This window comes from Kwoniella dejecticola, chromosome 3 (genome assembly GCF_000512565.2).
Source record: "Kwoniella dejecticola CBS 10117 chromosome 3, complete sequence".
Taxonomy (NCBI): domain Eukaryota; kingdom Fungi; phylum Basidiomycota; class Tremellomycetes; order Tremellales; family Cryptococcaceae; genus Kwoniella; species Kwoniella dejecticola.
In genome coordinates, this window is record NC_089303.1 from 905,392 (window position 1) to 931,985 (window position 26,594).

At 48.8% G+C, this 26,594-nt stretch overlaps 9 protein-coding genes and 1 non-coding gene across 10 annotated transcripts; 4 read left to right on the forward strand and 6 right to left on the reverse strand.

Moving 5' to 3' along the window:
• Positions 1 to 253: 253 nt before the first annotated feature.
• I303_102727 (uncharacterized protein) lies at positions 254 to 2,613 on the reverse strand (the record flags this gene model as incomplete). Its single annotated transcript, XM_018406077.1, has 3 exons — positions 254 to 1,535; positions 1,603 to 1,709; positions 1,777 to 2,613. The coding sequence occupies 3 exons, from the start codon at positions 2,611 to 2,613 to the stop codon at positions 254 to 256; spliced, it is 2,226 nt and encodes a 741-aa protein (XP_018264571.1).
• A 2,178-nt stretch (positions 2,614 to 4,791) lies between these two features.
• I303_102728 lies at positions 4,792 to 4,906 on the forward strand. Its single transcript, XR_001936495.2, has one exon. It is a non-coding gene; the product is annotated as a 5S ribosomal RNA (ribosomal RNA).
• A 688-nt stretch (positions 4,907 to 5,594) lies between these two features.
• Positions 5,595 to 6,922, reverse strand: I303_102729 (methylthioribulose-1-phosphate dehydratase; the record flags this gene model as incomplete). Its single annotated transcript, XM_065968614.1, has 9 exons — positions 5,595 to 5,701; positions 5,765 to 5,828; positions 5,957 to 6,135; positions 6,198 to 6,291; positions 6,356 to 6,494; positions 6,562 to 6,580; positions 6,642 to 6,671; positions 6,725 to 6,764; positions 6,860 to 6,922. The coding sequence occupies 9 exons, from the start codon at positions 6,920 to 6,922 to the stop codon at positions 5,595 to 5,597; spliced, it is 735 nt and encodes a 244-aa protein (XP_065824686.1).
• A 476-nt stretch (positions 6,923 to 7,398) lies between these two features.
• Positions 7,399 to 8,283, forward strand: I303_102730 (uncharacterized protein; the record flags this gene model as incomplete). The annotated part of the gene is made up of 4 exons (XM_065968615.1): positions 7,399 to 7,480; positions 7,559 to 7,723; positions 7,790 to 8,138; positions 8,208 to 8,283. 4 exons carry the CDS (start codon positions 7,399 to 7,401, stop codon positions 8,281 to 8,283), a joined length of 672 nt encoding a protein of 223 aa, XP_065824687.1.
• A 309-nt stretch (positions 8,284 to 8,592) lies between these two features.
• On the reverse strand, positions 8,593 to 10,026 carry I303_102731 (uncharacterized protein; the record flags this gene model as incomplete). Its single annotated transcript, XM_018406080.1, has 3 exons — positions 8,593 to 9,437; positions 9,514 to 9,737; positions 9,842 to 10,026. 3 exons carry the CDS (start codon positions 10,024 to 10,026, stop codon positions 8,593 to 8,595), a joined length of 1,254 nt encoding a protein of 417 aa, XP_018264574.1.
• Positions 10,027 to 15,624: 5,598 nt separating this feature from the next.
• I303_102732 (uncharacterized protein) lies at positions 15,625 to 17,919 on the forward strand (the record flags this gene model as incomplete). The annotated part of the gene is made up of 7 exons (XM_018406081.1): positions 15,625 to 15,917; positions 15,972 to 16,035; positions 16,094 to 16,170; positions 16,226 to 16,473; positions 16,524 to 17,553; positions 17,625 to 17,702; positions 17,778 to 17,919. 7 exons carry the CDS (start codon positions 15,625 to 15,627, stop codon positions 17,917 to 17,919), a joined length of 1,932 nt encoding a protein of 643 aa, XP_018264575.1.
• Positions 17,920 to 18,168: 249 nt separating this feature from the next.
• On the reverse strand, positions 18,169 to 19,923 carry I303_102733 (uncharacterized protein; the record flags this gene model as incomplete). The annotated part of the gene is made up of 1 exon (XM_018406082.1): positions 18,169 to 19,923. The coding sequence occupies one exon, from the start codon at positions 19,921 to 19,923 to the stop codon at positions 18,169 to 18,171; it is 1,755 nt and encodes a 584-aa protein (XP_018264576.1).
• A 555-nt stretch (positions 19,924 to 20,478) lies between these two features.
• Positions 20,479 to 21,831, reverse strand: I303_102734 (YbgI/family dinuclear metal center protein; the record flags this gene model as incomplete). The annotated part of the gene is made up of 7 exons (XM_018406083.1): positions 20,479 to 20,685; positions 20,769 to 20,890; positions 20,970 to 21,139; positions 21,217 to 21,423; positions 21,518 to 21,566; positions 21,649 to 21,664; positions 21,733 to 21,831. 7 exons carry the CDS (start codon positions 21,829 to 21,831, stop codon positions 20,479 to 20,481), a joined length of 870 nt encoding a protein of 289 aa, XP_018264577.1.
• A 1,052-nt stretch (positions 21,832 to 22,883) lies between these two features.
• I303_102735 (uncharacterized protein) lies at positions 22,884 to 24,566 on the forward strand (the record flags this gene model as incomplete). Its single annotated transcript, XM_018406084.2, has 7 exons — positions 22,884 to 22,910; positions 23,062 to 23,075; positions 23,182 to 23,527; positions 23,611 to 23,928; positions 24,026 to 24,231; positions 24,328 to 24,404; positions 24,508 to 24,566. 7 exons carry the CDS (start codon positions 22,884 to 22,886, stop codon positions 24,564 to 24,566), a joined length of 1,047 nt encoding a protein of 348 aa, XP_018264578.2.
• Positions 24,567 to 24,975: 409 nt separating this feature from the next.
• On the reverse strand, positions 24,976 to 26,373 carry I303_102736 (uncharacterized protein; the record flags this gene model as incomplete). Its single annotated transcript, XM_018406085.1, has 1 exon — positions 24,976 to 26,373. The coding sequence occupies one exon, from the start codon at positions 26,371 to 26,373 to the stop codon at positions 24,976 to 24,978; it is 1,398 nt and encodes a 465-aa protein (XP_018264579.1).
• Between the last annotated feature and the right edge of the window lie 221 nt (positions 26,374 to 26,594).

Below are 26,594 nucleotides of genomic sequence, written 5' to 3' on the forward strand. Positions count from 1 at the left end.
TACTACAGGTTTTGATTAGAACAGGCCATGCAGAAGATCAGGGACGGCAGTGCTGATGCGTGTATGATGATGTCGAGCATGGAGTATAGACCTATTGTATTGTCCTTGAATGAGTGTATGAGTGACACAATGCACCGTACGAGTAATGTGCACTCTAGATCGAGATATTAATGCAATTATTGGACGTATGTCATTCCCTTGCACTTGTACTCGTATACTTGTACTGATATTACAATATTTATTGATTATTGAGTTACTTCTTTGAAGCTAGTCCTGCACAAGGTACAGCTAAGCACAGTATAATCCAAAGCGCAGCTACGATTCCTCCCACGATCAAAATATCTCTCTTGATATCACGGTACACCCTCTTGATTCGTGGATCTTCAACTAATTTCTCCGGTCCAAACACTTTGGTCCTCTTCTCCTTCCCTTTGCCTTTTCCTTTCAAATTCGATTTTGCCAACGTGCGTGATTCTCGAATTGATCTTCCTCCGGATCCGACTAATGGATCAAACGAATTGATGCAACCTCCCGGTCCTCCGCCCCCAAGAAGACCACCACCACCGACGCCGCCGCCAGAAGAAGGGGTAGCGCCTTCTTCGTAATCGTCATTGAAATTCGACTTCCTCAATCTCAGCAGGATATTCGAAATTTCTTTGGTGGCTCTTTGATTCGTTAGAGAATGTAATCTAGATTTCGTCCTTGTTAATGGTACTCCTCCCCCGGCACTTGCTCCAGTATTCGCATTCGAATTTGAATTCGCGAAGTTTATCGAACCCCTCATTGATGATGCCGAAGAAGGTAGAATCGGTCCATCATCATCTCCATTGCCAAACCCGTTGCCGTTGACAAACGGTGATATCTCCCTTCGTTGTCTTTTCGAATCAAACGATATCCTACCCTGAGGCTGAGGAGGGGGCGGGGGCATCATGTCATCTGTTATCGGGAAAGCTTCCGATGCATTGGGCACTTTGATCGTCGATCTTCTGATTTCTTGCCGGCGCCTCTCAGCTTCAGTCAATTGAATTTCTTCAGGTCGTTCATCAAGGACGGGCAAAGCGACAGTGATCGAATCCGATTTCGATAAGGCGGGAGAGCCATCCTGTTTCAGTAACAACTCGTCCCCCTCTTCTGACGAAGGTATACTGGCGACTCCTCCTAAATCAGCTAGGGGCCGGACCTCTTCAGGCAGGCTGATATGGATTTCCCGTCGGGTGATGGTAGGTGTAGGTGTCGATTCCGAGTTGAATGCGTCTGCCTTTAATTCCATATCGTCACGCCCCGCAGCTTCTACTAGTTCCTCTTCGTCGTCTAGATCGTCCATTTCCCACGGGCGGACTTGCCGATGGGACCTGCCCCATACCTGAGTACAGAACCCTCGATACGCAGAGTACGCTTGCATGGTCCCGAAAGAGGCGAAGATGATCGAGAAGAGCCGCCATGCTCGATGGCCAAATGGTTGGGCTGGTAGTAGTAAAGTTAGAAGCAGGTAAATCAACGCGCCCAGGGCGAAGTCGGCAGCTCCGATCATGTACCTGTGAAAGCCAGAATAGCAGTCAGCGAAAGTGGGCTTGATGAAGTATGCTCCGCCAACGGACTAACCAGAACAGCTGTTTCGGCCGATTTATATTGCTCCTTGCATGTTGGAGGAAATGGGGCAGACTCTGGGTCTCGACAGTGTGATATATCTCCTCGTATAAAGGCAAGAACTACCAATCAGAATGACGCAGGAGTCAGCTGAGACACTCGAGAAACTTCTTGGAATGGGTCACTTACGACTTCCGGAGCTGTACTTCTGACTAAACATATCCTGGTATACTCCCTCAGTTCGTCACTTATACCCAATTCGCGACTCCCGCCTTTCCGCAGGAAAGTCGCAAACGATCTCTGCGCTTCTTCCCTCATAGGTTGCTGCGACGGTTCCGCCAGTACTGTTCCAGACGGCGGTAATGGTGGGTGCGAGGTGTGGTGTAGAATTGAGCGTAAAGGATTATTCTCTTGAGCATGAGAAGCGGACGATGGGCGTCTTGAACCGAGTATTGACTGGGTGATCGACAGTAAGCGACTTTGGCGTCGACATGGAGGCGCTCTGTTTTCGATACAACTGCACGATGATGCTGAGCCTGAACAATTCTGTTGATGCGCGGTTTCTGTATGTATGGCTGCTGATTTGGACGATCCACTCTTACTTCTGAAAGGTTCACTAAACACCACCGGTACATCTTGTTCTACCTTTCCGCTGGTATGGGGCCCGCTTGAGGAGGATGGTCGATCTAGATAGCCATAGGGATCAAATCTGTCTCCTAGCCTCGTACTAGGTATCGGTATAGTCTCTTTCACCTTCTGATCCAGCTTATCGAACCTAGATTTATAACTTCGATACCATAATATGAACAACAAGTTTTCCGTGGTGAACTCCTTGTTGGCTACGAAGGAAGCGAAGTCGACAAACGAGATCGGCGGACAGGTATCACCGTTTAGGATATTTGACAATTTGAGCTCTTCCAGGGCGGGTTGGGTGGATGATGTAGCAAAACGCGATAAGGGGTGAGACGATACTGACAAGGAGGTGTGGATCGAAGCTGATCTCTCAGCCGACCTGGATTCGCTCATTGCGATAGTATGCGTATGACTTGCGTGCTTCTACCACAAGTAAACATAGGGAACGATACTGGGTGAGGGGTGGGCGACGGGGATTGGAATGAGGATGGCTTCTTTGTTGGAGGAATGCGCGAATTTGCCCTGATTGGTACGATGCTAACGGACAACTTTGGTTGCTTGAGGTCCCTCCTCGCCGTGTAGTTGTCTGCCCCTACGTTGGATGATCAACCTTCAGATTCTTCCTCTATTCTTTTAGGGCTGTTCCAGGAATATGCCTTAAGCGCCCGTTTCGAAGAACTGGCCCAGAGGCTTGATCTGTGTTCTGCTAAATATGGGAGATCGAGGATCCGCTGTCCGAGCCAGTTTTATCGCAGCCCCGATTTCTCGTGCAATCATGCAGATATGGGATGTTTTGGCCTGGATCCTGTTGACCGGGGGTCGATGATTCTGAAAGAAACGCCCGATGTCTCACTTGTATTGTTGACACAATAAAAGCAGCCAGCAAAGCGAGCGACTCCTCTGAATTTCTCACGCTTCGCAATTGTCGTTCATCTATGAGCTCTTTGACGAGGGTATGTATGTATGTATGTTGACAAGGTGATTGCTGCTACGTTGGCTACTGCAATGTGCTGAGGCGATGAAGATAGTCTTGATGGCTCGATGTCGGGAATGAGAAGGATAGGCAGATCTGGTTAGGGTAATTAAGGATCTTCTCGGGTATGTCACCACTGACTTGGCTTGGCTTGGCTGTTGATCTGTTATTTTATCTTTGACGATACTGATCTGTGCTGTTTTGTCTTTGTAATTGATGTTTGAGATCAAGATATTCACAACTGCTGGTATGGTTGATGAAGCTGATCAGACATCAGACATCAGACGTCGATGTGCATGTGTCGTATACCTGTTCCTGCGCTATGCCAATTGGTCTGTGCGATTTGACTTTGACTTGTTGCTGATTGCTGATAGCTGATGTCTGACTTGCCTTGCTGAGAGCTTGAGCCGAGCCGAGAAGGTAATTTAGGCAACAAGACTCTACCCACAAGACGAGAGGCGACTTATATGTACTATAATGGGTGTGGTGTTTGGCTTTTAATTATGTTAAGGTGATTTAAACTTGGTTTTGCCCTTGGCCCTTGGAATGCGCTGAGGGATTGATTGATCAGATCTTCATCATCTTATTTCCTCTTTTGCAATCTTGTATGTGTTTTGTTATACTGTATGATGATGATTTTCAGGAACCGCACGGGTATGTGCTATGTGCTGTGTCTGTCTGTGTTTATGTTTTTTGGTCTTCTGATTCTGCGAGTAATGTGCTCTTTTTCTTTGCAGATCTGCCGCTTTGAATCAGGAATCAGACAGGAGACAGGATGATTTTGATGATCGACGCCAATTCCAAACATTTCAGCCCTTTTTAGGGAATTTTAGCAGTATTTGTTTTCATTGAATTCAATGTGGCGGTCCGCCATCGGAGAGACAACCGCTTTTTCGCCGTCCAACGTTCCGATATTACTGGAGGTTGAATTTGCGCAATGCGCCAGAAGGAGTACCGATAGTACAGTCCTCTGCCGGAGTCGGATCACTAGCGGCGGTATAATGATGAAGCTAGCGGCGGTTTTATGATGAAGCACGCAATCTCAAGCATGATCAGCAAAGCATATCAGATGCGGTATTGGTCAAATTAAACGTGAGATGTTCGGTTCGTATCCGAAACATCCGGCGAGGAAGAAACTGTACTGATCCTACTTATCCTCCCTATCCTACTTATTTCAGTTCTGTACCCCACTCACCCCACCACCTGCCCCTTATCGCAGCGGCGTTCGCAGGATCAGTGGCGTAATAAGCTTCGTCTCGAGGAGACGCAGGATCGCGTCCTTCCGTGCGTCGTCCTACAAGACGAAACAACGGATCCCAAGTATAGATAAGCGATCCGTCATATCATTCTGGACGAGATACGCTCCGCCAATCATGTCTGCTGTCTAAACAACGTGATCATTGAATCTTATAGTCCAAGGCTCATTCATATGCGCATATGCAAAGACATCCGATCAAATTGTACTTCAGACGCACCAGATTGTCCATAAGGCAACGCCATCGCAATCCGCCTCCGTCGAGTTCCCTTCATGTCCACACGTACTCCTCAGCTACTCTTTCCAAATCTTCCTAGTCTCCCCGAGATGATAAACCTCCATCTACGGCCACAGAACATAGAAAGTACCGGGTCCCGTCAGCTCCCCGCAGTCAAGCTATGTATCGCTCGGTTAGTACCAAAGTGGGGGACCATTTGGGAATCCCGAGTGCTGTAGTTTTTGCTTGTTCGTGCATGTGTATGTGTATGTATGTGTATGTTATCTCCTATGATTGTGCATGATGTGTGCATTTGACCCCAAAGACGCCCATCCCAAGTGTACATCTCATCTCTGCGAGCGATTCAAGACCCAGACAGACGGATTGACAGCAGACATCGATCTTGCAACCCAACATATTTCGAATGGTTTCCTAGCAACTCCGGCTGGTGCAGAACCGACATTCGACCCTAATTCTCCAGGTGTCAATTGAAGCCAGTACCGCGTGGTACCTCTATCAGTGCCCGGATCACTAGACAACGAACGGCAGTGGCTGTTGCGACTTGGGTCTCACTCTACCTTGATCTTTGGTGATATCGATCAATATGATTTGCTTACCTCGCTAAATGATTTGGTTTTCATCGTCGTGGAGAACTGCTGTCCATCTTCTGATGAGCCAACGCGATTCCTATTATGGTCTCATTGCATTCGACAAACATTGCAAATTCATCATACTCATACTCAAACTCAACATAATACGGGATTCTCTCGTCATCGTCGGACAAAAACACAATTAAGGTCGATAACGCTGATGGCTGACGGACAGTCTGAAAGCCAGTCTCTCCGCTTCAGCCTTGACGTGCTGATCCCGATTAGCAGAACAACACCATGAGTGTTTCCGTATATTTGTGCATTTCTGGCATCTCGCATCTAATTGTCCCCTACCAAAGGCAATTTGGCCAGAAGCATTTTTACGGCAATCTCAAATAAGTAATCGAGACATTCCGACTGTGTCTTAGCTTGTTCCCAAGTGTTTCCTGTCGGAGAAGACATCAACAATAAGCTCTTATATCTTCGCTAAGTATCAGAAGACAGCTCACCCCAAACATAAACACCATGTCTTCTGACCAGAATAGCAGGAGCGTCGGGGTATTTTTCCATGGCCTGGGGTATTTGTTAGCAGATGAGTCGACGTTTGACCACAGGATTTCCGCTTTGCCTTGGAGACCAGCTGCTCAGGCAGGGGCAATCGAGAAACAGGAATATGAAATTGACAAGAAAGGAAGACTCACAGCGGCCATACTCTCCGTCAAATCTTCCTCCACCGCAGTGTTATCTATAATTGGAATTTCCAGGGTATTGAAGAAACTGAGCGTCTTGCCTACACCGCCAATCCTCACACCTTTAATCATCTCCTGGTGGGAAATCTTGAAGCTTTGAGCGTCACGAGGGTGTAGAAGGGTAAGCATGACTGGATATACATGGTATATCAGCCGGTATCGCGTTTTGAGAGGGTATCTGGCAATGACGTGCCAGCGTGTTGAGAATGTGTGTGTATACAGGCGCCTGCTGATCTCATGGTGAAGGCGTTCCAGAACAGAGGAGTACATTGGGATTCCGATAAGCCCTGTCCATTCAATCTCCTTGCAATAAGTATCGGACATTTCATACGGTGTAGGACGAGGACCCACCTTTTTACTGGGTATTCGAAGGAAATCTCTCTTCGAGCCAGGTTTAGGTACGGAGGATTGGGCAAAGGGAAGTACGAAGATGTGTTCGGGCTTGATTCGTTCTTTCTGTACTCCCGAGGGCGCAAGGTACACATGTTCGCTATTGGACCATTCGTTATCCTGAGAGCACATCCTAGGAAGCCGCAACCATGCCTGAGTTGACATACCCTTGTCGTATCGAAATACCTGGCGTAATATTTTGGATCAACACCCAGCACATGCCTTTCTGAAAGCATTCAAAACTCACCTCCTCCAGTACCTGTAACCCATCCTAATTCTGCGCTGAACGCATCAGCGTCCATTATCTCCCCTGAAACGACTCTCACATACTGTAGAATTCGCGACACAGCTCCGAGATCAAATTAGCTGGCTGAGAGAGAATACATCAGCTCCAGCGGTCGAAAAATGACCCCTCTCCGCCTGTCTCCCCCTGCACCGGCCACTGTCCTTCTCTCTTTGACCTACATGTTCGGGATCATCGCTGGTGACTAAAGCTTCTGCTTCTTCGTGTGTGAGCTGCTTGGACATCTTTGCGTGTATGATGAATGTTGTTGATCATCTAACGAGGGTCGAGAAGGGGGGAAAAAAGTTGAAATATCTTGACTTGTATGGTGGAGGTCGTTGCTTCGTGCACGTTGATTCCTGGATTTCGAAAGATGTTGCAATCAGTCAACAGCTGAAACCCTTAAATGACAAATATCTCGGATGCATGCGCTTGAAAGCGTCTACTTCCTGTATCTTATCTGTAAATCTATCTCTTTAGACACCACCAGTTCACGCCGATGTATCACCTCCTGAGAGGACTGCATGAGTACCTTACAAGAAAAGATGAATATTCGGTCGTGATTATAGGCCTCGACAATGTGGGTGTAGCTCCCATCTTCGTTGACGCGTGACACGGATCGCTGAGCTCTATAATGCGTCATAACAGGCCGGGAAGACTGTGAGTGTGACAAGCTCTCTACTGTTTGTCGAATACGGTCTGATGCGCTCCAGAACAGACAATGCTTGAGAAGATCAAGACAATGTATAATCCCACTCCCGGTATGCCGCCAGAAAAAATAGGTCCCACAGTTGGTCAAAACAGTATGTCCGCTGGGTGTTTCAAAGTACACGAATCAGTCGTCCACATAGCTAAGCTGGACAGTGCTGTTCATTCATCAGTCGGGAAGATCACTCTACCTTCTACAGAGCTACGCTTCTACGACCTAGGTGGACAGAGGGATATCAGGTCGATCTGGCCCAAATACTACGATGAATGCCACGCGGTTGTATTCGTTGTGGACGCTTGCGACCAAGCTAGATTGACTGAAAACTGGGAGGTCTTCGGTGAGTCACTGGAGATCCTCGTAACAGTGAAGCTTGACGTGAGATGCTGATGACAAAGGCTATCAGACGAAGTGCTCAACTCGCCAAGACTACTGAACCTCCCATTACTTCTCTTGGCCAATAAGCAAGACGCGCCGACTTCCCTGTCCGTAGCTGAGATCAGAGAATCGTTCGATGCATGGCAACGCGCCCGATCGAATCGCGAAACCGAAGAAGATGCATCTCAAGAGCAAAGCAGCGATAAAACCAAAGGAAAGGGAAAGGGAAAAGCGAAAGCGGGACCCGTTGACGAAGAAACGGAACGACCGATATCGCAGAACGAGCAGAATGAGGCGCATAAGGGGTGGGACGATGGCGGTGCAAAGGACGAAAGAATGGCTAGTCTGGATGTGATGGGCGTTTCCGCTCTCGAAGGGTGAGTCATATGTCCGCCTCATGCCTAGCGGGCAAAGCGGTGAGACTTATATGAGAATTGATCTTACAGAACTGGCGTGCGCGATGCCGTCAATTGGTTGTATATACGCGTACAAAACGCTCGTAAAATGTGGGTTGCAGATTGAGGTGACATTGATCAACCTGCTGATATTGGGTGAATCATTCTAGAGAGCCTCGTGAATAGTCCCTGTAGCTTGATGGCCCCCTTCTTCATACCCAGCATGCAATCACATACCCCGGTTCGTCTCTTATGTCCTTATGGACTATAGTGAGGAATAATGAAATACATTACGAGGACTTGTCGTTGTCAAATCCTGCTAAACATAAAAAAGAAGAAGTTCGTGCAGTCAAGTGACGAGGAACTCTGCAAGACCTCGACTCAGTCCGAAATCGCGAGATGATCAAAAATACAACCGCAGCTACGACCACATACCTCATACCGATCTGCAGTGTGGATCGACCCAAACACCACCATAAGGTCCCAAATGATCCATCAACGTCGTTCTTCCCAAATGCACTTGGTTTGAACATTCTCCTTTCCCTGCTCTGGCCTCTTTTGGGGTCTTGCAATAATACACGAAATTCGGATCAGGTCCTACCCAAATCTCATCATTGGAATGATGGACTAATCCCAGATGCTGTTCGGGCAGATGAACTATCGTATCGAAATATGATGTGATCCTATCTACCTTCAAGATACTTCGTGCACCGTCTCGCTCTTCGTGGTCAATCAGATTTTTGACTAAATCGCCAAAATACCTGTTCCCGATTCGAGGCACCCCGAAGAGCCTTGCGGTGATCTCAACTTTGTTGCGCTCGCGAGAAGATGAGGAATCAAGTTTCAATTTGAGGCTCATAGCCACCAACAAACCTACGACGCCTCCTAGACCATGCCCAATGATCTCAATTCTCGTGATTGGGCTTTCTTGTACCGCCGAATGGGGTTCGGCAAGGGACGTCACGTAATCTCTCAGGATATCCCGATGGAAGTTGAGGGTCGGCGGCGGATCATCGATCAGGTTGAGTAGCGCTGATAATGCTGAATTACCGTGTGTGGCCAGTGCGTTCACGTATGAATGATGTATCCTCGGTATCTCATCAGTCTCTATCGGGCAACTAGCGGCAAGATGCTCGAAAGGGAAAAGCGTTCCTGCGAGCGGAATGAGAGTTTGATTATTGGCTGGCGTGGACGATAGGAGGTCCAGTAGACTGTCGGAGGACGATAGAGAGGATAAAGCGAGTGTGAGAGTTTGCGTAGAAGGCGTGTGGGAGATATACCCTTCCAAGCCAAGATCAAATCAAAGCATCAGTATATTGCATCAAGCAAGTCACAGACTGAACACAATTTTACTCACATCGCAGATTACCGCCAACTAGAACATCGTCGATATACTCGGGATCATCGCTTGAAATAACAATACTACTGCTTTCTTGCGCTTGGGAATGCGGATACGCATCGTCTGAAGTGTGCGAGCGCGAGAGTGAATGGCCGAGCCGCCGACGGGTGTCCCTCGTTTGGAGGAGGAAGCCGTCGCAATGGTGAGGCTGGAGTCTGTTGTCTTTCGAACAATATGCTGAGCTGCTCTGGGGCATAAGCGGGACTTCCTTTCTGGTTTCTCGAAGACGCATGACTCAATCCATGTGGCTTCAATTCGAAAGGACAAGGGAGGAAGGCGAGCTCACTTTATCACCTTTGCGAGTCTGGCTATCTCCATCACGTCCTCTTGGGGGAGCAGAGTCTTTCCTACTGGGAGATCATCCTGCATGCGATGCCTCGAAGAGAGCACCGATACCGCAGCTAATGCTGGCGAAGGTACGGCTTGGATTGTCAATGGCAGCAAGAGCAAGAATGTCGCTAGATGTAGCATGGTAGATTCCGAGTTCGTGTATTCTCCGCTGCAGGGGTCGTTATTGATGGTGCAGAGTCGTGGTTATGAATGAAAGCGTGTGGCTGTGTCGAACGGTCGTGGGGAATATCGTACTTGTCGTTATTGTAAATGAGTGTGGTTGGTCGGTCGGTGCTGTTGTCGTGGTTGTCGTCGTGAGCAGCAAAGGCTAGCCGACGCTCACGCCAGCTATGATCACCCAAGAGCGGGATGACTAGCTGTCAAAATCGATGCTGATCCTTGAATGGCAATGAGGATGCGAATGAGGAATGAGGAATGAGGAATGACTTGTCAGATATGTACGACATAACACACATTCCGTATTATACGAGGAAGAAACAGATCGTCGTTCGTTGCAGTCTGATTCTTGTGTTGGACTCAGACATCTTATGGCATCGCAAGGCATGGCATCAATTCATATCACGCTAAGGAAGCGAAGACGCAGATCTTTACTAAAGCACCTCGACCACATAAATACTGTCGCACCGTTGTCTGTGGGAGTACTACATACGTTTATTTATAGGCAACAGGCACAACAGTCGAAGGACTGTATCGGTCTTAGACGAAGATACTGATTCAATGGATGGTCCATGTTTGACCACAGACCACAGTACTACACTCACGTGTGTGGAGATCAGTGCAAGTAACTCAGAAACAGGTACCGTTCTTCGGTCGTCCATACGTCGTCGTCCATACAATGCAAGAGAACAGGAACCAAGGAGCCAAGGAGACGACAGTATGCGGCGCTAGGCGTTGTGAATGAATGGCTTGAGCTCATTCACTTTGAGACATTCAATACAGTATACCATCATCCAGTATCAATCAGGGCGTTGACTGGGAAAAACACATTTGCAAGATGATCGGAACTGTTCTCCTATACATTGCTGCAAGGCAAGGATGCAGACAGAATTCGCACTTGTATGTCAGTATTTGGTGATCCACCTTCAGATGGATGCTTCGCTTAGAGACACGGTTGAGGTGTAGGGGTAGAACCGCTCAGCCCCATTCAGGTCGAAACAGCAGCCCCTAGCTTATGAACACTTGAGGAACATCCGGCTGTTCGGCGGCAGCCGTAATGAGAACAGCTGATCAGTCGCTTGGGAAGTGCCCCTTGGCAAGGCTGGGTGGGGATGCTGAGTCGAGCTGATCTCAGTGGTTCGTTGATCAGCCGACTGACCGCGTATCCTACGTTCAATTGGTTGAGCACGGCGTGCATACCAAGCCCCTCATGGTGTGACGATGGTATGTGTCGTCTTTCGATACGTCCACTACACTTCGCCATTCCCGCGTCTCGGGGTCGTCGTCATTTCATCTCATCTCGTCATGCAGGTGACCTATCTAACACCAGTGCGAAGGGGAATCAACGGGTCTTCCTCGGTTCTGAGCATTTGGAACGTCTCCGATGCATGCAGAAGAATTGATTCCATTTCCCGAACATCGGAAAACTTTGGTACATAGCTTGAAGCATGGGTAAGGATGCCGCATATCCCTTCTCGTTGAATTCCCATTAGTTGTTGGTTTGTCACTTGCGCCGGAACCGCGACTTTGGATATGACATGTGATTATGTGATATCAATGGTGTGCGAGTTTGTTTATATTATCGATCGATGCCCATTACCTCATGCACAGAATCTGGAGTATGCAGCAAGACAAGGTTCTGTTTCGAAAAACTAAGCATGTTTCCCAATCTTACTGTTCTCGTACCTTACCACGATCTCACAAGCTTGACTCGCTCGCACCACATCCTCCCCAGCGACATATGTTGCAATACATATATAGCTCTGTATCACACACACATGAATGAACTGAGGACCCATCACCTCGCATCGCGCTCTCAGCATTTCGCGAGGCATGAAGGCTCGTTTTAGCTTAGCAGATCAAACCGGACCGTAGTCGAGCGGCTTTGCGTCATCAAAATTACCCGGATTCCGCCTGCGGAAGATAGCGAGATTAGTCTGCCAGCTGGTTCTGCTCTGCTGTAGAGCCGATCACATTCCCAAAGCAGAGTCTCGACCTTTTCGTTTTTCGTCTGAAGGAACCGCTAACCTCGATTAAATAACCGTTCAGATAATTCGTCGACTAGAAGCGTGTACAGTGTGTCCAGTCAAAATCGGCTCTCAATCAAGCTCTCTTCCACCTGCATGAGGGGTTAATTGATCGAGTTGAGCACAACGGCCGCGGAGTATAGCAGATTTATATGCTTTAAGTTATACTCGTAACATCTGATCAGGGCATTTTCATCTCCGTCGACTAAGCATAGCTCAAGGCAAACGTGCGAGGTGCGTTGTCCGGATTCATACCTGCTGGTGATGGGGGTTTGAGATTTGATTGATTTGATATCTCAATCTGTTCCCACTTATCTTGGTTATTTGGAATACTAGTTGAGTAAGTAACCCAAAGGTATGTGAAGCAGGAGGAGGGTATCGAGCTCCCCAGGGTTCAAGCGATTTATTCCGAGTAAATGGCTTGGGGGTTAGCTGATGTCTTACTTTTATTCCTATCCCTGAATAGATAGCTTCAAACCTTGTTCACAGATAAACCTCCGACCTACATGTCACCGTCTCGACGGTCGGCAAGCATGTTTGACAGCTGTGAAGTCGGCTTCGATGCAGCTTCACTCCAGAGTCATGACTCAGCCAGCAGTCGGTGCTGATGAAGAGCGAGCCCCTCTGTGAGTCTCTGAGCCACTGCACTACGGTCAGACTCGATGAGGCATGATGACTCTCCAAAGGGGTTTGTATCTGTTATATGGAGGCATAACTTATGGCCCGTTCTCTGCTTCCCTGTTAAAGAGTAGCGCTACCGGAATGGCGTAATATTCCTTACCTGTTCCTTGCCCCTTTATCCTCAATCGAATCTGTTATTTACATCTCTCCTTGTTCTTCCAGTGCACCTATGCTTCCATTCGAGTGACCTTGTGCTTTCGCATTTCGCATGTTCGGTCCAATTCGAGCCAGTGTGGGTGGGTCGATGGACCTGATATAGGCGTTGCTTAGCTATTATCACACTTGACCTCGTAAGGGCGGGAGAGCGTCCAATCTGATCTGTTCAGTAGATAAATATAAGCTACGGGACGATCCCCCTTTTTTGGTTGTGAACTTTGAAAGGATAAATCGCCCTAGTCTGAAAAGAAGACGAAACCTAATTATCCTCTGCAGTAAATAAATAAATAAATACCATACATAAGAGACGAAAGCATCCGATGAGTCAATCCTTACCCGTATCGAACAACATGATGAATCTGTCTCGTTCATAACCTTCAACATTAACATTGATACTCCAAAACACACTCGTACGCGACAAACCTCAGACATAGTGCTCGTCATTTCACTGTCAATATCTCTTCATCGATCTTGCATTTCTCTCTTCAGCCTTTACAGACGAATACGGTCTCCCTTCTGTATTTCTACTTCGACATACCCTGGCCATCTTGACTCGCCCTTCGCTGCAGCCCAAACTCATCCGACAGCTACGCGATAGTCCTCAGCGTCTACGGATTCAGAGTACGAGTCGAAGTGTACAGCCATATAGACGATTAGATCAACACGGGGAATAAATCCGGAGACAGTGGTCGATTTCAAGGTGAGTAGTCATTCGGATATTTTTGCGAATATAGTCTCCGCCTTTGTCGTTCATGCTATGTTGTTCTCCTTCATTCCTCGCGCGGTATATCCCACATCAAGGAAATAAGGAAAGAAAGGTGTTTCTGCCCGCTACGATCATTGATGGTGGTCCACATCCCATGATCTGTGCGCGTTTAGCTTTGCTCCTTAGCTTTTTACCAATGTTCGGTCAGACACATACCTGGTCTGGACCATCACCGGACCGCTCTATCCTTTGGTCCGTCCTTTCCAAACACTAGTCATCATCCTGACTAAATACATCTGTCCGAGGCAGTTCGTATTTCCTTTCATAGGGTGTAACCCCTTACCGAACTTTCGGTCCTGCTGGTCCATTTTGACTTTCGTGACGAGTGACCATCTATTCTGGTGATGTGTCTTCACAAGCTGTACTTCCCTTTCATGACTCATCTTGGCCTCCCTTTAGCCACTTTCTACCAGACCAGATCTGTGTGATGATTGATCTTAATGGCCAATGTCACCGGATACGCAAATCGAAAGTGGGGAATGGGGGACGATGATCTGTAAACGTGATTGTAATCATTATCCCACCATTTTTATCGTTCCAGCTTGACTCATTGATCTTCCCTTTTTCCTTCGTCTAAGAGAATCTTATACCTTCCCGGATATTAACACTGATTCGACGGTATTGAGTACCTTTCAAATGCTTATCGCGTTATTTACCCCTCTTATCAGACACGCAATATCCCTCCCGTCCTTTGGTCGAGTTCTCACCGTCAGTACCGACCCATTATTCGTATCTGTCGGAACGCAAATCGTGCGCCCTCACAGCAAAATCAAGCAATCGTCTATATAACGCTATCACTTCGACCACTCCGCTCAGCTGATTTGCGTCAACATCGGACGTCAAGTCTGACTAACGCGGTTGCTCGCTTGAAACGAGCGTAGGAACCATCCTTTCGTCCGCCGCCCTGCGAGCTTGTTGACGTTTAGCAACGTCGGGGTCAAGACCGAGGGATATAGTCCAAACATACAAGCTACGAACAGGACTTGGCTTCTTCTTGTGTAGCCCTTCTAGGAGCTGTGGTCAGTGTTAGGAAAGGCCAAACAGGTGAGTAGGAATCTCTTGACCGCGACAGAAGTCGATGATTGTGAATCGGGCGAGGGAGATTATCGGACTGTGGCTATTTACGGGACTGTGGCTAGATATGGGACTTGAGAGAAGGTCTTCCAGTGGGCGAACCTTCAAGGTTCGTGGTCATTTCAGGGGTGGAGAGCGCTCAAGGCAGGAGGAAATCGGCGGAGTCGGTAGATGCCAAGCTACCAACATGTCTCCCCGACCCCACCGAGAACCAAAGGATGGGGATTAGAGAAGTTTGGCTTCTTCACCAAACCCAAATCGAAGAGAATGTTTGGAATCTGGTATTGTCTGACAGACACCTTTCCGCCTGCTTTCCCGATCAGGTCTAACCTGTTGAGGTAGTTCTGGACCACATTGAAAGATGGTTAGCGAATTGTTGATCACTCAAGTGAAGCGCCAAGCGCTGTCTGTGAAATTCTGAATTTCTGATTGTGTCATACCGCTTTGTTTGTCAATTCATCGTTGCAGAACGCTGGCGCTGATCCCTCTCTTTTGCTTCTGCCGTTCGCAAGTAGTGAAAGCAAGCCAAGGCCTGTTAACAAATCATCGATTTTATCTGGTTCGAGCACACGGCGAGGATCTCATACACGAAGATCTCGGTCAACAAGTCTCAGATGATTGTCGGATTCGTCAAACGCGCATCTTTCAGGACATCAAGGCGAGGAGAAGCTTAAATCGTGCAACTGGAATCTGAGAATCAACGCACGGAATTGAGGAAGCCGCACATTTGTCAGCTCAAATACCTCCAATTCAACTTCCCTTCTTTACCACTACCTTTCCCTTTCCCTTTTTCCCATTCTCATCTATCCACTCTCCACTCCCACCCGAACCCGAACTTGCTGCGCAACGCCATCTTCAATGTCGCGGCCACAATCGATATCTCCGCCATATCGAGCCGCACCCATACCTCAAGGTCAAACACCTACGAGCCACGCTAAGAGACGTCGAAGGAATGAGAGCAACGGGACTCCTTCCCGAGAACGTTTTCCGGGAGAAAGCAGAGGATCCGGTAGTCGTACACCGCCGGTCATATATCAAGGTCACGATAGGCCATATGAAGACCAAGAGTGGCAAGAGGATGAATACAGTCACAAGAGGTCACAAGCTTCCAATGTGCCGCGCAGATTCACAGGTGAAGGACAGGAAGGATGGTAGGTTCTGTCTTTGCGAATCATCTGTGATCTCGCTGAATGAATGACGCGCAGGACGTATCATCTCGAAGTCATTCAACAACCTCAACGAGCAAGGGCTTGTGGTTTTGGTAACAAGGTGCGTATATGCCTGCCTGATGCGTCGAGTCTTGGACTGACAGAAGCACCAATTGCAGGATCGGAGACCGTTATCGCCACCCCCGATCATACGCTTATGGATAAGAACGGCTTCGGGCGCAGTAGTGGATCCGAGGTATGCTCATATCCAAACAAGAGTCGGTGCTGAGCTGACGTTACTGTTCTGTCAGTACGATTGACCCTCGATTTATGATCCTCATGGTGGACCTCTGGTCGGCCGATCAGCAACAGGAGCGCAACGTCGTGATGCATCCTGTATCAGCGGGAGTCTCGAGAATGGAGTCTCCCTCTATGAACCAGGTGGACTTGCCTCCTGTAGCTGGACCGTCGTCGAGACCAAGTACAGGGACATCAAGACCTATGAGTGGCTCGAGTGCTGGGATATCCTCTTGGTCGAGTGGTTCCTGGAGGCAGCCTCGTGAGTTTGCTTCGCATCGCTTTTCGACCATTGCTGAGGTTCGCACCTAGCCTATCATTCTCCAGCTCCTCCGCCTCACGTAATACCGTATCCACACGAATCGCCCAAACCTCCCTATCACCGCGACAATCTCTTAGCCTCGCCTGCCAATGTACGCTCCCCTCATTCTGGATGGTCCAGCACACGACCGCCCCCGCCGCCCCCGTTCCATCGCACGAAAAGCTATGGCGACAAGAAGGTTGAGCAGGCGGCTGACCCTCCGAGACCCAAGACCGCTCCTTCACCTCAACATCCTCTGTCATCCCAATCGCAAGTCAAAGAATCGAACCCTCCGCTTCACTCATCTGATACGCCTAAGTCTCAGATCAGCCTCCCTCCACTGTCCTCGATTGCCGAAGAGAGACCGCCGACTGCTGCTGGCTTGACTTTGCCAGCACTGCAAGCCAAAGATCAAACACCCTACCGACCAAGCAGTAGTTCTTCGTCGCTTTGGAACAGACCTAGAACAGGTTTGACCGACGCCAGTACCGCTGCTACCGATTATACCGTAGGGTCTAGGCCTATATCTAGCTCTTCTTCGTCTTGGTTCACCCCGATGGAACAGGGTGGGAACAAGGACAGGCCGTCTTCTTCATGGTCAGAAATGCGACCCTGGTCGTCGGGCTTGAACATGTCTGTCACTAGACCGTCGTCTTCTGCTGGACCAGTACCTACTATCGGAGTCGGAATAGCACCGCCTTCGCCTCATTCTTCGCAATTTGCCTACTCGGCGAAATTTCCAGATCACCACTGGCCACCTACGCCCGGAAGTCTGGTGTATAATCAAGCAATGCATCCCGATCAACCTTATGGCGGAGCGAATGCGAGCCCTTGGGACAACGAGCGTTCGAGATATCTGCCAACTACGTCTGCACAGCCCGCTGCGCAGTACAGCCGGGTACTTGTCGGCAAAGTGACTGCCACTTGCCATAAATTGCAGGATGAAGAGGATAAGCCTGGGCTGTATTTCTTTGCTGCTGATTTGGGAATCAGGACTGAAGGGACTTTCACCTTGAGAATGATGATGACCGATATCACCTCGTAAGTCCTTCGTCTTCTGTGTATGAGTACGTCCATACCATGAGCATCCGACTGACTTTAATCATCTGTAGATTGATGAACCCGGAAGTTCTACTCGGAGCCAAGGCGCCGGTGCTTGCCGAGACCTTCTCGGAACCGTTCACGGTCTTGTGAGTATATATCCAAAAACGATGCGTATGATCATGCGATATGAGTCAATCGAGCTGACAAGGCAAGTACCTCAGCTCGGCCAAGCGGTTCCCAGGTGTTATACCTACTACGAACTTGACCAAAGTATTCGCTTCTCAAGGTGTCAAGCTGTCCGTCAGGGAAACGAAGAAAGGTGGAGGCGGAGGGGAAGAAGCTGAAGATGACGATGAGGATTAGCTGGGCTCATTGTGCTGGATCTTGCATAAGGCTTGTATAATCAGAATTTGTAAGGGGATCAAGAGGGGAGGAGTAAGAGGATCAACGCATTCGCACCAGTTCAAAGCATTTCGAATCGTGTAATCTGTACGAATCATTGAGAATCACATATCACAGCATCGATACCTCAATTCCATGTATAATGTATACATATTCTCTCGTATCTCATATTCTCGACTGAGGAAGCAGAGTGACGATTAGCGCGATGTGTTATGCGTAATCAGACTCATGCCCTCGTCCGATATATTGATGGGGCTGATCAGTCGATCTGGATCTCATGTAAGGACGTCTTCCGTCTAACGAATTATCGATTCTTGTGCTGCCCGGTGTTCTGCTTAGTCGAGGATTGTAAATGCTTGACCTCGGGAACATATTGCTTGACAAAGGCTGCGCGGACGCTCTTGTTGCTCCATCTCTGTTAGACAAGTCTCGGGGATCAACGTTCACCTGCATCGATCCTCTTCTGTGTGTAGGCATCATGCCGAGATCATCCCTTGACAAGGCATTGGGAGGGGCGGACGTGAAAGCCTCTTGATTATTATTGTCGCCGTTGTCGCTAGTATCTTCAGTGCTTGCGTTGGTGTTGATGTTGTGAGCATTTCGCATCCTACCTGAGAGTGTAACACTATAACTCCCATTCTCCGGATCACCCTCATCCGGGGTACGCGTTATCTGGATCGACCGTATAGACGCAGGCGGCTGAATTCCACTGTCTACGAGGGATGAACGGTCGATTAAACGAATATGAAGTGTGATCTGATCTTCGTCCGGTCCTTCGTCGTAATCTATACCTGCATAATCCCATGAGGGGGGTATATCGTTGATACGCATGGTCTTGCCGTGAAGAAGATTGAAGGTCATCCCTGCGAAATCCCCTGTATTTTCGTCGAAGAATGGATAAGCTCGTTGAGTCCCGCGAGTCCCACGAGTCCGACTAGCACTAGTGCTAGTACGAGTACTGGTTCGGCCAGAAGATCGAGGGCGAGGGCGATCATGTCTTCGTCCAGGCTGTGGTCCGTTGTCCCCCGGAAAAGTACTGGGAGACCTCGAGTGATAGAAGTCGTCGCCCTCGTTTCCTCGGACAGGCGATCTACCTCTGCCTCTACCGCTTCCTGCGACACAATCCTCGTGCTCAGATCCGAGACCGCGCAAACGAGAGGAAGGCTGAAATTGTTGGCCAGCCACATCTTGCACGGACAGGTGTCTTCGCCTGGTGGTGTAATCGGTGTCGCGGTGTTCTTGTCCTTGTTCTCGTCTCGGTGAGACCGTCCCACTCCCACTTGAAGTATTGCGGACGTCATTTGCGGCAGAGTCGCTGGCAGCTTCGATAGTGATCGAAGGACTGGGCGCATATCGCGGAGAAGGTCTTCTAGCCTCTCCTGCTCGGGGTCTGGGATCAGAATTGAACCTTGTCTGAGCGCGCGCTCTTTGGTTTTCCCAGCTAACAACGCTGTAAGGTCTACGGGGGCTGTATGTCCCCGTGTGCAAAGCAGAAGGCGTAGGAGACGAGCGATGGGACGCATAAAGATCATCAGAAGTCGGAAACCTGGGTCTGTGGCCATCTGGGTCATAGCGATGAGGAGGTGCATGTGCGGCTGAGTCTTGGTGAAGGTGGCGGGGACGACGAGGGTGATGAGCAGCCTGGTATCCGACATGCTCCTGACCAACACTCTCCCTCAATCGGGGGTACCACCTATTGTCGTGGGTCGATGCTGCTCCTTGCCCGTAATATCCGGGGACCGGATGATCAGCCATATGTAATTCCGCAGCGTATGTCTGATACAGATCAGTGTATCCCCTGGGACCAAGAGAGGGACGGTATGTAGTCTCATTGTCGGCATAGCGTTGACCTTGGTCTTGTCTGTCGGCAGTAGCAGCGGAAGACCTGGAGGGGTTTGCTGATTGGCTTCGAGTTGAGCGGGGCCGGGGGTACCAGTCTGGCGATGAGTTGTTGCGCAGGTCCATTCTACCTGGTCGTCAATCAGTGTTTGGCTTGTTTCGGATCTTGTAGGATGGTTCCCCTCAGATTTTGGGGTGGTCGACGTTGAAGGTGATTATGATCATCTACGCAGAAGTGTCACGAATCTTTTAAAGATGTTTTTTCTCCCCCAGGTGATGAAGGGGCCGTGAGTCGAGGCTGCATGCTCTGCTCCACTCAGAAGGCCAGCCAGAGCCACGTCAAGGGACCGCGGAAGTTCTGCGAACGCTGAAGCGGACACCGAGGCAAGGAAGTCAACGAGAACAAAGGACTTGAGTTCAGCGAAAGCGATGCTTCGACGATGGAAGTCCCGATCACGGCGGATGGTCATGCAAGATCAAACGAGACTTGCAGATTCACCTTCAGTCCGACGGCGCAGGAATTGGTGGAATGGGTGACAAAGGATGCGTTGCAGTAATCCTTCCATATTGCAGTATACATGATGACAACAATAACAACTCGTCACTCCGCCTTCTCCGCCTTCTTCGCCTTTACCCTTTACCCTTTGCCAAAGAAAACCAGGTACGCCGCTGGTAATCGACCTAAACGACCCTCAAAGGATCCCTATCCGCCTTCGAAACCAGTACTTCCCACTTCCCATTCGGCGAATCGTCATGTATATCAACCTCGCTATTCAGCTCTTTCTCCAACCACCCTTGAAGGACTTGTGAAAGGTATGGTCGTTCGGTGTTTGTATGTCTCGTCAGGATGACCGAAGTTCCTGCATGTATCGCCGCCAGGACTTCGTGCTATCCCGTAGATAGCAAAAGTAAACGTGAGCCAAGAATATATTTCAGAATAGGTGATGGGGGGAATGCAGACGCAGACGTACATGAGACATCTCTCCGGTTAGGTAAAGGTCCGCTTCTACGCCTTTGAACAAGCTTGCTCCTGAGCCTGCACATACAGCAATGCTAGACACGGACTTCTCGATCTCGGGGGTAGCAAGTTGGACTTTTGATTCATGATATTAGTATCTGTTATACAGCGCATCGAGGGCTTGAGCAAGGTTGGATGAGTTGACTAGACTTACCATGATCTAATTCGAGATGCTCCTTTACCATTTTCACGGCCTGGTTCATACTCAAGGGTGAGGCAAGATGAACGATCCGTCCCATACCTGCGCCTTCGAATCCTTCGATCTGGGTCGAGTTGGTTATGGTCGTATTGTGGGTTGATAGAGGCAAGAAAGGTTTAATGAGCCTATCGGCAAGGCGTAGCGGGAACAGCATGATTAGTTCTATACTGATGGCGCTCGAAGCGAGTTGATCCTAACAAACCAGTTATTGATCCCGTTGGGGGTAGCATCCAGACTCGTATGAGGTGAGAATACGCTGATGCCTTTCGCGGATAGCTTTAGCAAGCTGTTTTGTAATGGATCTTGAAGGGTGAAGGACTTGAGACCCCTGAATATGGGGGGATGGTATGAAACGATTAATGAGCATGAGGGTAGAGCCAAAGCTTCGGCTGCGACGGATGGCGTCAGGCTGTTGAAAATCAAAAGCATAAACATCATGTATCCGCCCTACGAGTCTGCGAGCGAGTTTGGGAAGACAGAGAGCGAGGACATATTTGACTTACTCGATAGTCAGAAGGACCTGTCTGTGATTTGGATTGGGATACGGCGCCTCTGCAAGTCGGGGAAGACTGTCAGTCACGACGCTCTCTTGCTGACGAAACAGCGGATGACGAGAGCAGTCGTGAAAGCTTACCGATCATGGGGCCGACCTGAATGAGGAAGGGGGATCAGCTATTCTGCTTGCAACGTAAGGTCGCTTCAGCGGAAAGTGACTTACATTATCCCAGCTCGTCTCCGCAAGTCGCAGAGGAGCTATCCTCTCCCATACTCTCCTGATCAGCGCAAGGGGCGTTACGTGCACGGTAGGATTGCCCATGATGTATGAACCCGATTGAGTCTGTCGAGTGATGGACAGCGGTGTGATGATCTAGATACGGTGATATCGCTCAATCGTCATGATCGTGATGCATTTTGAGCTGAACTTTTGGATTGACAAAAGTGGAGGTTAGATGACCATGTGGCAGGCATCTCAACCTGTCACGCCGTGACGTTTCAGCTTTACCCGCGCTTTGACCTCCTTAATGATAGTTTCATCTCCTGTCAAGGATCTGCCTTCTCAGAGACCAGGCGGAGATGCCGGTCGGAAGCGCTCATTCCTCGAGCCTCAGAAGTATCTGTCTTTGCATTGTACAATTGTTCATGCTTGATTGTAAGTGAAGTGCCGCAATAAAGGGGTGACCGAGAATGAGATACGAGAAATGAGAATGACGCGAACGTGCCACTCGAGTGGTAAAATCAGGGTATTAGTAGAAATAGTGTAATGTCGGCATTCTTTTCCCTGTCTTCTGCTCACGCGCCTTGCCAATGATAGTTATTGCACCGCATACAAGTTGTAAGACTCTCGCTGACCGTTGACCGAGAAACGGAAGACGAAAGACGTCGCACTGCCTACTTGACTTGACGGGTACCGCTCCATTCATTCATCTCATCTCATTCCATCATCATCACCGTCGATCCATTCCATTTTATACATATAGTCTGCTCCTCACATAATCTTACCATTCCCCTAATCAAGATCCAACCAAGTCATAATCAACAAGGCTAATAAACGAACCGAGACATACAGCCCTTATCCCACATACCACACACCCCAGCCTCCCACGTACTCGCGTTTCACTTGGATTATCCTCTTTTTTTTTGTGGTTCACTTGTCAATTCGCAGATCCAGATCAACCATAGCAAAACGAATCCAATCTAACTATACCTACATAGCTTTTTCGATTTCAGCTCGGCTAAGCGGTGATTTCGCATTCCCTATCCTTTTTCCTTTTCACCAGGAGTAATCTTAAAACGGCTGGACCGATAATATACCTACACCTATACCCGCACTTCCTTCTCTAGTAGAACGATAATCACATACAGGTCAAAATGGCTAGAGATCGTTTGGGTAATGTCGTGAGTATCGCATTCGCCTCCACAATCGTGCAAGCCAACAGGTCAACCCCGTCACGACCGCGAGCAGCGGTGAAGATGGGTTCCCAAGGCGGCCTGGCGTTTCTTAGGGGCGAAGAGGACAAAGCGCTGACAGTTTGTGGTTTTGCTGCAGAACCGACAATACGGGTTAGTACTGATTTCTGATTCCCCCTCATGCCTCGCCCACACGTCGCCTCTTGTAGAGGTCCACCGTGTGATCCCGTTGCAATTGACTTATGCAAATAACTAACAGACGACTCAGTGACCAATCTACCCCTCAACCAACTTACCCACCTACCAACGGCGTAATTGCCCCATCGAGAGCGCCCAACCCGTACGCTCAACAGGGCAACAACTCCCTACCGGGTGCTCAACCCGGTCAATACGCCCAATACGGCCAACAGGCCGGCGCGCAAGCTGGGAACCCGTACAACAATGCTTATGGCCAACAAGAACAATACGCTATGGGCGGTGTAGGTGGCGCTGGCGCTGGTGTCGGAGGTGGTGATTTCTGGTCGGAGTTGTCGACGACCAACAGTTTGATAGCTCAGCTGCAAGATCAAATTGGACAAGTGAGACAAGCTCATCAAGCTAGTTTGGTATGTCCATCTCTTCCCATCATCACCCCCTCTCTGCGCAGACGTTGTAGCAGAGCTGACTCTGTGCGGCTGGTCCTGTGTAGACTTCAACCGACCCCAACGCTAGATCCTATGCTTCCGAGCTTAACGACGCCGCGAGGGAAAAGCGAGAAGAGACCAAAAACCAGATCAAGAAGCTGTACAAATTGGCTAAGGGTGATAAAGCTCAGAAGACCCAGGCTGAAGGTGTGAAGACTCGATTCCAATCCTTGTTGCAAGAGCATCAAGTGATCGAGAAGGAGTTCAGGAAGAAAGTCAAGGACAGAGCAGAAAGGCAATACAGGATCGTCAACCCCAATGCTACCGAGGAGGAAGTCAGACAAGTCACGGAGAGCGATAACCCTCAGATCTTCAGTCAAGCTGTAAGTCCCGCAGAAGCGCTCACCACCTCCTGTCAAAGTCAAAGCAATGCATGATGAGAGGAATGGCTGGCTTACGCGCTCTTTACCCGTTGTGCAGCTTCTCAACTCGAATCGATACGGAGACGCGAGAAACGCTTACCGAGAAGTACAAGAACGACATGCTGAGATCCAAAAGATCGAGAGGACACTCACTGAGCTTGCTCAGATGTTCAGCGAGATGGCGATGTTGGTCGAGCAGCAAGATGAGACGATCGTCAATGTTGAGACTCAAGCTCAAGGTGTTGACACCGATATCAAAGCTGGGTGAGTGTCGTTTTGTTTTGTATCGTTTTGTGATGTACCTCATCATCACACTGGGATCGAAGAACGGAATGGACTGACAGAGGAATGTATATCTAGTTACGATCAGACGTCCAAAGCTGTTGATTCGGCCAGGAAGGCTAGAAGAAAGAAGTGGATCTGTTTCTGGATCTGTGGTGAGTATTCAAGCCTTGTCCCATGCGTCCTTGGAACCCCAGTCTCCTGATCACCATTTGCAAGACTGTTCGCTGATCATGCAAACTCAATTTTCCACTGCAGTACTTATCATCGCTATCCTGGCGTTGGTCCTGGGTATCTACTTCGGTACCAAGAAATAGGAGTAGGAATATGAATAGGATGTGCGCGCTTTTCCCACCCGACTAATTGATTACATTTTATCCCTTCTTCATGCTTCGACCCAAAGTCAATCATATCTCTACTTGTTTTGACGTATTGCGTTAATCACTTGATGTGTTTCACTTTTACTTTTGTGGATGCTATGATCGACCAGAAAGGCTAAAGAGGCCACTGGTGGATAAGAGGAGATTTTATACGTAATTTATCTGGACTGAACTGGACTTGACATGGACTGGATGACATGGAACACGATTTAATGCAATGTCTTAGCTACTTCTAACCGCTGCTTTCTTGGTCTGCCTTATCGCCATTTACATACGGACATGGTTCACTGTATCTCTTGAGTATCATTACTCATCAAGAATCCGTATTTGAACGATTGCTACTCAATCACTCAAGGACGGTTGTATCACCTTCTATCAACCGATCAAATTCGCCTGATATCAATTCGATCAACTGGACAGCCCTTGTCCTGAGTACAGCGCATTGAGCGAGAGGACGCACTTCTTCCTCGTAGACCTGTTTCTCTTCGTATAGATCGTCCCATTCTGACAAGTTTGAATTGTATTCTTTGAAGAGGTGGAGCGATGGGAAATCGCTCGATGTGAATCTGTTCTTCCCAGATTCGCCTTCCCCTTTCCCATCGCCAGCATGGAATTTCGGTCCACTATCACATACTGATATGTCTTCTTGGTCTGCTTGTGCTCCAACCTCCGCTTCTGCTTCCACTTCCTCTTCCAGTTCTGCTTTTACCTCACTCGATCGCAATGATGTCGGGGCAGAGATCGCGCGGAAAGGCTGACCAATCGGTAAATCAATAAAATCTTCAATAGCTCTATTACACATACCCCAAATATCCGCAAATGTATCCCTATTCGCATGCGAGTGCGTACCTAGACTAAGGGGCAGTTCCGAGTTTGTGTCCAACGACTCTTCTGGAGTATATCGTCTTCGGCTGGGCTTGGTGATGTGTGGATGTGCCTGTATGGTGTCTGCCGCATCATGTGAGCGTATTGAACTCGGGGCGGTGGCAGTCTTGATGGCTATGAGATTTTGGGAGATTGCATATAGGATACAAGCTGTATAACCGCGAATCAAGAGGGCGAACCGGGTACCGAAGATCTCGAAATGTGAGATTAGGGTTGATATACCCTGTGAAAGAATTTGGGGGAGGGGATAAGTGTTGGGTTTTATGATTGAGATCATTGAGGGGAGTATGTAGACTTCTTCCCCTTCGTGAATGCTACTGATGTCATGATCAATGCCAATGTTGCTGTGTGAAGCTATCTCTTCAAGATCACGCTCCGGTCGGGGTCTATCCAAAAGAGCACGAGGAGTATTTGGAGATGGAGCAGCAGAAGGACTTGGAGACACAGTCGTCATAGCGTATATCATACCATCAGGCGAGATTGGGGTGTTGGTAGCTTGCGGATAACCAGAAAGACCGGCTCGAAGTCTGTAATCGGATTCCCACCTCTTCATATCCTCTTGTAAGGGACTAGACTCAATATCCACCTTCACCAGCACCTGACTGTCAGAAGAATCTTGCACTCCAGCAACGCAAGGGGACGGGACATCGCCAAATTGAATTCTAATGCTGTCCTGAAAATCCTCTGATGCTCGAGACTTGAACAAATGCGAGAGCCATAGATTCATGTTGTGTCTTAAGTATGGCGCATCGTGAGGCGCTGCATCCAGGACAGTGGCAAGTATCCATTCGGGGTCGATAGGTTCATCGGCGGGCAGTAGACGGGTGCCTAAAGATCGGAAAGTGCGTTGCTCCGTCATATTCAGCAGACACCGAGACGAGTTTAGCCTTTGATTCGATGTCAGCTCGTTGAGGCGGGGCAATGTTCTCTGCGATGGACTGCTGTGACTCTGGATTGAGATGCTGTACGCGACGACTTCCAGTGCTCTGAAGTAAATTAGTCGAGAAGCAGGTAACGAAGGACACAGACATCCTTGAAACTTGTGAACAATTTGTCATACCCCTTCGCATGCCATATCAA